The sequence below is a fragment of the Mytilus galloprovincialis genome, chromosome 3 (assembly GCF_965363235.1).
Source record: "Mytilus galloprovincialis chromosome 3, xbMytGall1.hap1.1, whole genome shotgun sequence".
NCBI classification, from domain to species: domain Eukaryota; kingdom Metazoa; phylum Mollusca; class Bivalvia; order Mytilida; family Mytilidae; genus Mytilus; species Mytilus galloprovincialis.
The window spans coordinates 76,690,607-76,704,177 of NC_134840.1; the positions used below are offsets into that span (position 1 = coordinate 76,690,607).

General features: G+C 32.9%; 1 protein-coding gene across 1 annotated transcript in view; it reads right to left on the reverse strand.

Moving 5' to 3' along the window:
- Positions 1-727: 727 nt before the first annotated feature.
- Positions 728-13,571, reverse strand: part of LOC143066806 (uncharacterized) — a 40,351-nt gene continuing 27,507 nt past the window's right edge. The window contains exons 12-16 of the mRNA XM_076239616.1: positions 13,028-13,180; positions 6,932-7,459; positions 5,724-5,827; positions 2,751-3,986; positions 728-826 (exon numbers count right to left, since the gene is read on the reverse strand). Coding sequence (XP_076095731.1) covers positions 728-826; positions 2,751-3,986; positions 5,724-5,827; positions 6,932-7,459; positions 13,028-13,180 — 2,120 coding nt within the window. The remainder of the gene's footprint in view (positions 827-2,750; positions 3,987-5,723; positions 5,828-6,931; positions 7,460-13,027; positions 13,181-13,571) is intronic.

The following is a 13,571-nucleotide window of genomic DNA, read 5'->3' on the forward strand; positions in this document are numbered from 1 at the left end:
AATTGTTTATCAAATGAGTAGTTTGTATTTCCTGTAAAATTCAGAAGAAAACAAAGATATCGAAATAAACAGGGTAAAAAGATGAAAATCCACCACAAAGAATAAGTATAACATACTAGTAATCATTAAAGGATAATGTATCGCTAGCGTTATTATCTGACTCTTAAAATATCAAAGAAAATATTAAATATTCTTCGATACATTCAAAATTGTGTTTGTACTATAAAACATGAACTGTTATGAAATGAACATGTCAAACATTGCATCTGATTCAATAAGTTATAAACCACGGTTAGAAGTGCCATGAAGTGTTTACAACCTTTGAAAAGACATCTTCACATTTCGGTAATATTATTTTCTTTACGTAAAACTTTAACACGACCATTCATATATCAAAATGAGGGTATAATTTTCTTTTTTTCGGCAATTTGTATCATTTGGAGTCAAATAGCAAGATTTGAATTTTGTTACCTCAAATTCTCATGAGCAATGAACATTATGTAGCGAGTTTATGGTTTAGCATTAATTTAAACGGTAAATCAGAGAGGCACTTCGGTTGTACTAAACTATATATTAGGTGTTATTTTAATGTTTTCAAGCACTTGGCCGATACAAAAGATTTGACTGGCATTACACGTGGTAAACATAAGACCTAAAGTCAGTGCGTCGGTATTGAAATGATTTTGTACATATTGTCTTAATTCAATATACATTACCCTAAGTAATTTTACTGAAGACAATGCAATTCTTTTTTAATCATTACAACAAGTAAACCCTTGATTGTAAATGTGTTACCTTTACATCCATGTCTACATGTCTTTTGTGCCTGAAATTGTATATGCGTGTATACCAGTAAATAAAAATGTGTACAAAAAGATGTATTCCATTATGATGAATTAAAGAGATATTCAATTTGATATAAGTTTTTTATTGTATAAATGCATTAATTATCATTTCAATTATTCAATAGAATTTCAAATGTGTTTTAGCTTTTGATTTTGTCATTTGAGTTCGGACTTTTCCTCGGAGTTCGTTTTTTTTAATGTTATTTTACTTTTTACGGTATATTTTCGCGGTCTTAGGTCTTTGTATTCCAGTAAAGCTGACTGATCTGTAATATTACCGATTATGTTCTATTCCGGATTTTAAAATTTGAATGAATGTGAATATGCATAGCGGTGATGCATGCCTAGCAGGAAACATCTACTATTTCGACACAGTCTGGTTCGCCCCTTTTGGAGTTTATTCGATACTTCCGGTTTTTATGTGTTTTCTTTATTTGTCTCTTACCTATCGATTTACAATATTTGAATATTAGTAAACTACTGTCGCAAAAATTAATTGATAAAATGAAAAGTACGAACAGGAAGTAACTGATTAACGATATTGCCATTGAATTTTTTCTCTGGATACTATTTTGTAATGATATCAGTCGCTTTTATATTACAGCTACTGCACTTGTCGACCTTTTTTTAAGAAGATGATTGCTCGAAATTAAGAGGAAATCATTGATAATCGAACAGAAAGATTAATTTAAAAAAGGAAAATGCACTTTTAAAAATGCAACAAAATAAACGTTGATGTATACAAGAGACCAACAGCAAGACGAAATAAACCCGACCCTGTATTATGTCAGTCCTAAAAACATTCCGTGCAATTGAAAGTTTTTCCACAAATAAACACAAACAAAGATTGAAAAGTTTTTCTGAACCAAATTATAACAATTCTGAATGAACTATAACAATCTTCAAATTAGTTTTTGGTTTAATCTGACAACCAAAATGTAAGGTAATTAATGGTATATTTTTTTAAACTTTAAGACACTGACCAGTGTTCAAAACGACTGCGTTAAACGTCATTTAAAGGGTGATGTGAACGTTTGCCAATTTTAATGAGTCTATTTTAAGCCTTTCAATCCTCATATGTTAAGGAAACACTTGTTTTTTAAGTTCGATTTCAGTATTATCGTTTGTGAATTTCGTCTTACGTATATGCATTATGTTTTCAAACTTCTGACATATAAAACTACCAAAAAATAGCAATATGTGAAGAGTTTTTCAATAATAACTAGATATTAGCTAAGGTATGACTCAAAAAAGAGAATGTGTTTCTAGATTTGAAAAATATTAGAACTGGTCAAATCATAACAAGTGTTGATGTCTATCCTGTGCATTTTATTTTGTTTAGCAAACCATATCAATGAATGAGCAAAATCAAAATTATTCACTTTCGAACCCCAGTTTCGTTATGTGTTTTTTTTTCTCAATTCAAATCCCTATGCGTGTATTTATTTTTCAGATTAGTTACAATCACTTATATAACAATACTTAGTCGACACTTATCATAGATACAATTGTTCACTATGGAAGGTATAGAAATCCAATATATTTGCGTCTACTAAAAAGAAATCTAAATAGGCGTAAATACCTTTATGCAGATTAAAACTTATTTGAAACAGACCGACTTACTTATTTAGATTTGAACAACGGCTTATACTTGTAAAGAACTGATAATAAATCAGTCAATCATCACCTTTTCTAAAATTGAAATAGTTCGGGGTCGGGGTCTCCGGGGATTCGGGGTGTATTTTCCATAAACCAAATTAATAAATGTTTTAATTGTATTAATGATTCTCTATGTTTTATCTTTAAAAGATGTGTAGGTACTTAAATTCGACGGTTAAATGAAATCTAAGATGCATGCACCATTACAAATTATGTAAAGAAAAGATATACATAAAACCGCCTTACGGTGTTGAAGTTCCAGTAACATAAATATTTGGTTGTGTGTTCCTTCCCGTTTACACATGTCCATTTGTCATCATTCGTGACGTCTTGCAACGATTTAAAGCAAACGTTACTGCAACACGGAATGCCTACTTCAATCGTGTAAAGTTCAGATACTTTTGTAAGTTTCATTTTTCTGCCGAAGCTCTTATAATGGAACGAGAGGGATACATCAAGATTCTTTGTCAGGCATTCTTGTACACTTGCTGAAACATCCGGTGAAATATGAAGTAAAGATTTTTTGTTTGTCATGTTAACCATTAGTTGGTTGTCTTCTACCCATATTCGGAGTTCATTGTCCTCATTCAGATGCATTACTGCAGCTTTGTGATAAAGACAAGGTCTGTTACTTTCATATTTCAATGGCCAAGCATTGACTGATCCTCCAATAAGTTTGTAAGCCAGTGCAGTAGGAATTGAATGTCTTTCTAGTGAATATCTCAAGCATATCGTTCTTCCTTCAAGACCGAAGTTGAAATCTGATGGTCTAATAGACTTTATCATGCATGGAACAAGATACACATCAGCTTCTGGATGAGTTTGTTCGGAATCCTTTGGGATTATCAGAATATCCAAATGAACGAGGAGCTGTACAACAAACTCTTGGGTGTTATCATCAGGCATGTACTGTAGGAAATGTTCTTGTTGCCATAGCTTTAAAAGATCTGTTTTATAGATTTTCCCTGTCTCAGTCAATATTTTTAAAATGGATCTAAGGTTTTCCTCTTCTGGAAAAAACTTCTCATCTGTGACGATTGACCTTAATATGTTAACTAGTGCAGGAGGGTGGATAATAATGAAGTTGTTTAATCCTGGATGGCTGTAATACATCAGTTTGCCTAAAGAATGCTGGACTACCAAGAAATCTTCCATCTGAGGTTCATTTAAGGCCAGGTCATCATTCATCTTGTTTATATGTCGTAAATCTTCCTTTGTTATGATATTTATATTTTTCATTCTCATTTTGGAAATTTGTAGTTCTAAAGGAACCCATTGCATAGGTCTTCGCTGTCCCCAGGATGACTGTTTCATTGCAAAGATAACGACTTGATCCGTCATGCGCTGTATTTCATTGTCATTTTTATCAATTCCATTGATAAAATATACCGTATCAAGGTATATGTGGGTTTTTTTCTCATGCTTTGAGAACATCTGTGTTAGATCCCTGATGAAACTTTCCTTTAATTTCACAGTATTTTCCTAAAAGAGGAAATAAAAAGTATGAACAATGAAGATTGAATAACTTATTTTAGAATTTTTCTTAAGTACAATTTACATTGTTTGGCAGCATGAAAAACACAAAGATTTTAAACAATGTGGCAATGTAAAAGAAAATAGTTTGATGCACTTGTTGTTAAGTAAATGACTTGGTAATTAAAAAGCGAAAAACAATGACTTTTCCTAGTCTCCAACTACTTCTCAATTTGTATTAATAATATTTCCCGTAACAATATGTTATTTAACTTCAAGGTAGATATCTCCCTCATGCAAAGCTCTGATTCCTTACACGGAATCAAAAGCTAACAATTTCAATACAGATATTGTGTTTTAACTCACATAAAAAGGATGGGAACTAATACATCAGGTTGGTTTGATATATTGAATGATACTTTCTATTATACATGGAATTATCAGTTCGATAAATAGTAATTTACCTTCATATATGTATATTTCAAAATATTAATAAGTGGAAGAGTTGAAAACTTTAATGAATGTATTATTAAATCAAAAGTCGTAATTTGAGAGAGAATAGTATTATTCTATAATTATAAAAAAAGAAGAGTTATATAATTGCAAATGAGACAACTCTCCAGAAGAGACCAAATGACACAAACATAAAGAACTATAGGTCACCGTACGGCCTTCAATAATGAGAAAAGCCAATACCGCAAAGTCAGATATAAAAGGCATCGAAATGACAAAATGTAAAATAATCCAAACGAGAAAACAAACGGCCTAATTTATGTACAAAAAAAACCCCGCAAAACAAATATGTAACACATCAACAAATGACAACCACCAAATAACAGCTCCTGACTAGGGACAGGAACGTACATACAGAATGTGACGGGATTAAACATGTTAGCGGGATCCCAACCTAACAATAAAGGTGTTATGAAAATTTTACATTGTTGAATTAGTCTCACATAACTTGATTCAAAAGTTTAAATGTGCGTCAACGACGAGTTTTGGTATTTTAGTTTATTAAAGCTCGAAAATTAATCAGAAATAAACCCTCAATTTGCAACAACACATAAAACCTATTAAACAAAATAAATGTTTTGGTAAATTATTGTTTGTATTTCAATAAATGAAAACAATGACCTCACACACGTTTCTATTTTATCCTTAAAGCAAATTCCATTGAAACTCGGTATCTTTCTAATTGATTTTTCAACAGAAAGACCTATCGTTATAAAAGAAAATAACTCTCTTTAGGTATATAAATAAAGGTAACAGTAGTATACCGCTGTTCAAAACTCATAAATCCATGGTCAAAAAACAAAATGGGGGTAACAAACTAAAACTGTGGGAATTAAATATAAGAGGAGAACAACGACACAATATTAAAATGTAACACACACAGAAACGGACTAAGCATTATAAAAAAACTTATGAGAATAACAAATATAACATCAAAACCGAATACATGAATAGAATATCAAGCAATTCAGAATCTAATGATTCCGATGCAACATTTTCAGAAGAATACACCAAAACGTTGTGATTGGTTAACAATGTCATTTATAATGGAAATTTAACCAATAGCGTGACATTATTTTCATTTTAAGGCACGAACATTGAAAAAACCATGGTTCTTTAGATACTGAAACGGCGAATAGAAATCGCGTTAGAGTATTATCATTGCATTCTTATACCATTATTAAGAAACAAGTGGTAAGATACAAGTGAAACAGAAGCATGCTGTAAATTTACCATGCATAGGTCCCTGTGTGTTGCAGCAAACATAATCATTGGCATAATATCTTCAGTATCTTCAGTGTAGGTTAACACAGAATCAACCCAGTGTTTCAGTATGGCTAAAACAAAGTATAACCTTTGGTTTATTTTATTTAAAATAAAAATAATGATCTAACAAGACCAACAGTGCCTTTTATCGACAGAATATGACAAGTAATAGATTTTTAAAAATTCCTTTCATAAAGTCATAATAGTTTTACGTTGTGACGATCCACATCAGTGTCAACCATGGAAGATGATATCATCATACTGTTCCTGATTGACAAGTGTACTCACATGAATCAGAACCGTCTCAAAAAAAAAAAAAGAAAGAGAAAGCATCATGCAGGTTTTCAGATCTATCGATGATGTCTTTACAGTTCAAAAACTAACATTGTATTAATTAGTTGCATCTCATATATCCCAGTGAATTGTTTTTAAGGATACCAGCAAACTGAATGAAGTGTCTCATATCTTTACATTTCTTCGAAAATGACAAAGATGGTAGAAACAAAAGTAGAACATATGACAAACGGGATGATTTCAACATTCAAATTGTCAACTCCCAAGTTTTAACAATAATTTATAATCTGCCCCATGCTAAGGTTTTTGCCATTTTTTTGTTAATATGTTACTCTACTTATTCACACTGTATGTAATGCATTCATATAGTAGCTCCTTACAAAAAATCAGCACTCGCAGAGTTGTAAGGGTAAACAACGAGAACTGACGCTTGCTAAATGAGTTGACCAATTGTGCACCTCACCGGGAATTATATTTAGCGGTTTTATAACTTAAGATACTATAATAAGTTTCTGAACTGCACTTTTTCCGAGTTTTACATTTCTTTTTGATCTTTGGATATAAAACATATATGATTCAACATTTATCTAATGCAACAAACAGCTCATAAATAAAATACAGACAAATTGTATTAGTTAAGACATTATGCTCAAGTTTAATATTAAAAAATCGCCCTAATCTAGAGCGCTATCTTTTTTTTTATCATCGTTACATTATGTTGTGACTTTCAATAATCAAACGAAGACATACGTCTCAGAACTGTCCGTTAATGAAGTAGGACGGTCTATGTTCATTGTTGACCGGCAATTTAACAACGCACTTATAATATAATATATCAATGTGGGATTGTGAGTTTGTTTCCTATTTTTCATTGTACTTACATGCAGCAGTTACTCCTTTTGGATATTCGGCAAGTTGGTTATGTAAACCAAATCTACCATCAAACATCAATAGAAATGATCCACGGTGTTGAATGAAAAGTTGATGGGTCATATCGTATGATTTCTGACCACCAAAATCGATTAGATCGGAAGGTGCTATTTTTATTTTGTATTTCCCATCTCGGACTTCCTGTAAAATACTTGTTTGAAGTTGCATCGTCTGCAAATCTAATGATTTTATCTCAGTAGGTACAGAAAGCATTCCTTTGTTTGAAACTTTGGTTCCAACATATTCCGTCATACATTCATTACACTTAGAGGACACTTGGTGTGTATGAAATGTTTTGGACTTTTTACCTTGTTGTGTTACTATGATCGATGATGCAGATGATGATTTATTGATCAATTCTGCTTGACTGTGGAAACTGTGAGAACGCATAGGTTGCTGTCTGATTTTATGTTCATGCTGCTCATAAACGTTTGGTTTTCCTCGTAGAATCTTTGCCAAAATTTCATGTCCACGTTCACCTACAACATTTGGCAAATAAAATGTAGCAATGGCCTTATATTCATTAATAATATCATCTATCAAGTTTCCTGGACAAATGATTATGAACTGTGACCATACAGGAATATAAAAGACCTTTTCATTGTACGTTTAACGATGATTTTTATCCAAAGCTATTGGGAACAGCGCTTTGGATTTTAAATAAGATGATGTGGTATGATTGCCAATGCGACAAGCACCAACAAATGACAAGATACAGTACGTAAATGACTGGTTTCAACAATTAATCGTATGGCTTTTACAAGACATTACAGTATGTGAAACTGTGAAAAAGAGAACGCTAACGGTCTAAACTAGAGTATGAATATCAATAATGTAGTCATTTTTACAAATTTCCTGTTTACAAAACTTTGAATTGTTAGAAAAACTAAGGATTTTCTTATACCAGGCATAGAATGCTCTTCAACTTTTTACTTATTTGGCTTAATAAATATTTTTATATGAGCGTCACTGATGAGTCTTATGTAGACGAAACGCGCGTCTAGCGTAGTAAATTATAATCCTGGTACCTTTTGATAACTAGTAAAACATTTCACATAAAAAAATTCAGATTTAAATCAATTGCTCGGTACAGATCTGAACAAAATGTACTTGGGTTAAACATGTTTTGCATGTTCAACACATAAACCTTACAGTCCAGCAGATAGGTGACTAATTGTGCACTTTGTGATAAAAGCATGAAATTTGTTAGAAACATTGTTTGGACCATTCTAAACAAAATAAGATATGGAGGCAAGCTTGATTTTATCCACTTCCGGTTTTATCATAAAAATGGCGGACATGCATTTGATAACTGATTAAAGGTTATTTTATTCTCACAACTGATGGCCAATGTTTGCTTTGTAGAATATAATAATATTGTATATTCATGGTTTTAAATTATGTATCATTTCCCTGAAACCCTGGGGTATTTTATTCAGATTGTTGTCACTTCCGGTAAAAAATATCACAATAATAAATAAGCAATGTTGTCAAAAAAGGTTGAATATCATTGACCTTCTCTGATATATCATCAGAATAACGAATCGTTCTAGTAATTGTGTAATAGTGGTTTCGACATTCAGAGTACTTGTCAGGGTTGTGTTCAATATCGTAGCAGCTACATAGGGCTACGTAGATTAATGACTATCCTAACTGCTACATAGATATTGATAGCAGCAAGGCTAGCTAATAGTTCTGTAGACATTAAACGCAACTCTCAGCCCAGGTCTCTCATAACGGTGAATGTAATTGTAAAACCATTAAATGCCATCCATGTATCCCATGCTGGTTTTTTTTCCTTAACCAGCGATCGATGCCACAGTGTCGAATCCAGTGATGGCATGGCAAACAGGCAATGCATATGCATTTTCTTGTCCTAAAAAGTTAGCAAGCTCATGATTTGAAATGTATCCGACGTATTTGCCTGTCTTTAAGCAACCCATAAATATCAGCTGCATTTGTGACATGAAAGCAGGACACAGCAAGTACTACTACATCGGTATCAATTGTAGCAATAATTCTCCTCCCGAAAATGTGTTCATCCATCAGTTTATTTGACACAAATAGAATGAATTCTGTTTTGTTTTTATCTACACCTGAAAAACTCTATCAGTTTCGTGGTTAGCATGTTTTCCTTTGACAACGTCTCCTTGTACCGTCAATCTTTATAATGTCTACAATAGTTACATCTTGTCAATGTTTCGAAAGACTTCGTATTAAAGTTAATCAGACTAAATGCTAGTAGATGGATGTGATTTTCTTGTGTAAAGGACTCGTCCAAGTTTCCTCTTAGATAAATTTTTCATTCTGGTACTGTCCATCTATTTATATTCAACGAACGACGAATAGTATCAACAACTGCTGAGGGAGCTATATCTTGAATTGATATACAGTTCGTTGCTGTCTTAAAAAAATGATTTCCTAACTCTTCTATCACAGACGCTACATCATGGATAAACGACATTTGAGCACTTAGTTTTTGTTCGTGGTGAGTTAGGTCCTCCTCATCAAGAAATCGATATATGATTGTCCCTTTGTTATCTTCCGGCCCTTTTTCAAACTCTTTAGCAAGTCTGGTAGTTTCTTTTTAAGCTGCCATCCATCTTCGCAGGGCTAATGGGGTTTTTGTTAACAGTACCTCGATCTGACTTGTGAACATGTTTATTTCATGTTGTTTGTCTGATAGTCAACCATTATTCCTAGGTGCATACAAAACAGGTTTCTTAAGATGCATGATGACGGATCTTTGGAGAGTTAATGTTAAGGATTCGTGTGCAGCCGTTGAATATTAACAAGTAAGCAATCGTTAGTGTTTCCTGCTAATGAGAGTCGGTTGTTATAGTTGGTTCATACAGCAACATACTAACAAGAGTAACGAAAGATCTTGAAACAGAATTTTCCTCACAGTGAACTGGAAAACTATCGTCAAACCTAAATATAACAATAATCATGTCGATGCAAATTATTGTTACTGCTTTATAAATCTGCATTTAGTTTGAGTCAAAATCATTATCACCTCCTGTCTGTAACGAGGATCTTATATCACCTTTGATAGCAAGTTAATTATCTCTCCCTTGTTTTATTTCTGAATATCAGGTAAATAAGCAAACATTAGATATAAGAAGTTGTTGTACGAGTGCCATCGAGACAACTCTCTATCCAAGTCAAACATGTGAAAGCTCTCTCACAGACAAACAACCCATAATTGTAAAATTTAAGAAGTCTATTCTTTTATTTTGTACTATGAACTCTGTTTTCAATGTCCACACCTAGATTCCTTATTTGCCTTGGCATCTTGAATAATGGTGCTAAATCTTCTTCGGTTAAGGAATTTTCAGTGTAGCTGGTGAATTCAGCTAATGCGATTCCATGGCTTATTCGTGTGTCTTTTCCTTATTCAGTCTCATCTTCACTAGAGACTTTTGATACCTGCCGATAAAAGAGGGACGAAAGATACCAGAAGGACAGTCAAACTCATAAATCGAAAATAAACTGACCACACCATGGCTTGAAATGAAAAAAAAATCAAACAAACAATAGTACACATGACACAACATAGAAAACTGAAGAATAAACAACACGAATCCCACCAAAAACTAGGGGTGATCTCAGGTGCTCCGGAAGGGTACGAGATCCTACTCCACATGTGGTACCCGTCGTGTTGCTTATATGATAACAGATCCGGTAAGTAGTCTCATTCGCTAGGTCACATTCATGAAAGGAAAGGGGATTGTAGTTACGATGTAAGGAACATATCCAATACCATTTGTGAAACGGTTATTCCAAAACGGTCAACCAACTCGTGATGGCATCCGTAAATATACGAAGTGATAAAATTTAGTAAGTTATTGGACATGATATTTCGTTTCTTGTACAATAAGGTCCCCAGCACTGATATTCTCTAATAAAGTTGTGTACTGGAGCTTTAGTGCACATCAACGAAAAGGGATATCAACATTACTTGTTGTTTCTTCGTGGAGGTTCTCATCTGGTTTATACGAACAACAAAAGTAACATACACATTCTTTTATAGCTAATTTTCATGGTAAGCTGGTTTCAAGCTGCGATTGCCTGTTTTTTGTTACATATCATCTGTATCCTTTTGATGTCTTATTAAAGCTCTCTTAAGTTCTGGGTTAAGATGGCAGGCCTTATGTTTTTTTGTGCATAGTACAAGGAAAACCTTTACCATCATATTGTGTATACAGATTGATCGTAGACGGTTAAACAAGGAGGTTCTTTGTATGTAACGAGATTTCCCGCCAAAGTAACTTATCTGGCACCAATATTGATACACTTTGGGGGTGTAGGGCATGGCAGCTATTCGTCTGTAATATTTTGACATATTATACATTTGATATTGAGAATGGAAATGGGAATATGTCAAAGAGACAACAAACTGACCAAAGAGCAGACAACAGCCGAATACGACTAATGGGTGTTCCATATGCATGCAGCGAGAAATTCAAGCACCCGGAGGTGGTCCGCAACTGGTCCGCAGCTGGTCCCTATACACAATTGTGTACTAGTTCAGTGAAAATGACTGTCACACTTAACTCCAAAACATATAAATGAACTTAAAAATAAAGTCCAGCTAACCTCTTCAACATTTGAGGACGAACTATCTGATGTTTCAATAAGTTTAAATCTTTAAAAGCTCATCTTTGAAGTATTATTTAGACTCTTGATTGTTTTGATGTCTATCTTAATTTAAATATGATAATGAAACAATATTGTTCACCATATTAATTGAATTTTAATGGTTACTAAATAGATAAATCCATGATTCTATTACATCATTCTTCTCACTTTTTGCAATTTAATAGTCGACATTTTTCTTGAATTTTAACATGAAATTTCGACCGGAAGTTGATCAAACGTCCCCAAATTGCTGCTTCATCAATACTGAAATCCGTTTAATGTGATTTAGATCAATTAAAACATCAGTTCTTGTAGTTTAAACTAAAAAAATTGAGAGAAAATTAAAAAAAGTTGAAATTTTAACATGCATCCGCCATTTTGGAATTTACCGGAAGTTAACTATATTTCCAGCTTGCCTCCATATCTTAAATTAAAGCGTATAAACAGAAGTATGTTTGAGCAAAATTTGGTGCTTTTAACACGAAGTGCACAATTCCTTCATATATTGCACATATCTTCTGGACTACATATATGTGATAACAAATCTGGTAAATAGTCTAATTCGGTAGGTCACATTCATGAAAGGAAAGGGGATTGTAGTTACGACGTAAGGAACATATCCGATATCATTTGTGAAACAGTTTTTCCATAACGGTCAACAAACTCGTGATGGCGTCCGTAAAATTTACGAAGTGATGATATTACCTGATACAAAAAAAAAGATACAAAAAAGAAAAATACAGAACTCCGAGGAAATCTTTAAAACAGAACTTCCTTCAGCAAAAGGCAAATTAAAAGCTCAAACAACTGTCATATTCCTGAATTGGTACAGGAATTTTCTTATGTATAACGTGATTGATTAAACCTAGTTTTATAGGTAACTGAATATTTCACTTGTCTGACAGTCACAAAATATTTCAATACATATGTATGTCTGGCGTAAATACAAAATTTAATCCTGGTATCTATGATGAGTTTATTTTCTATTGTCAATAACAAAAGTTCAAAGTTATGTAACAAAAGTATCATAACTTTCAATACATAGCTAAAAGATAAGGCTTTATTTGGGGGTCAAAAAGTGGAATTACATGGCTTACGTGACTGTTAGAAAAGGTAATTTAGAAACCAAGGAGTAGTGTTATGATTATAAAGGTTTAGTTCAAAAATTGAATGGCTAGTGTAGTTGGATTAAGAATGTTTAAAAGAAAAGCACATTAATAAAAAAATTCTTGAAGAATATTTTACTCAATAACATCAGTGTTTTCAACCACTGCCGTATTAATCGACTAATTTGTACAAGATATACCGTCCGGTATATAAAAATCAAAAGTTTTAATGTTGGTTGATTTACATGAAACTATTTCAAAAGCGAAATAAATGATTCAAGTACAATTAATCAGACATACCCTCTTCTAGAGGAATCATTTTCTCATTTTCAATGTCAATACCATTCCTGCCAAAAAATATAACCAGCCCATCTGTAGAATTCCATTGTAGGGGAATGTCTTCGCCAATAAGCACACTTGCGAGAGTACTCTTCCCTGCCTTACATGGTCCACCTAATAACAAATGTTATTTAAAAAAAAGTAAATGCTCTTTGAAAACAAATGAAATATCCTCGTCTCATAGGTTTATCAAAAATGCATTATGACGTCACGATTTCCATTGAAAAAACATGAATAGTGCGAAAACATATGACGTACGAAAACAAATCGTCTGACGATAATATTAACCAGTCACTACAGTTTCTTAATGACATTGACATGTCAAGATTCGTATTTTCAGTCACTAAAAGTCTGTTAAATATGCGACATAACAAAACTAAAACAAATACCCACTTATTTGTATCGGACATTTTCAGCAAACACCTTTGGGTTAGACAGTTGTTCATAACAATTTAGTTTTAGAAAAGTATGCTTAGTTCATATGGTTCCGACAATGTACATATAA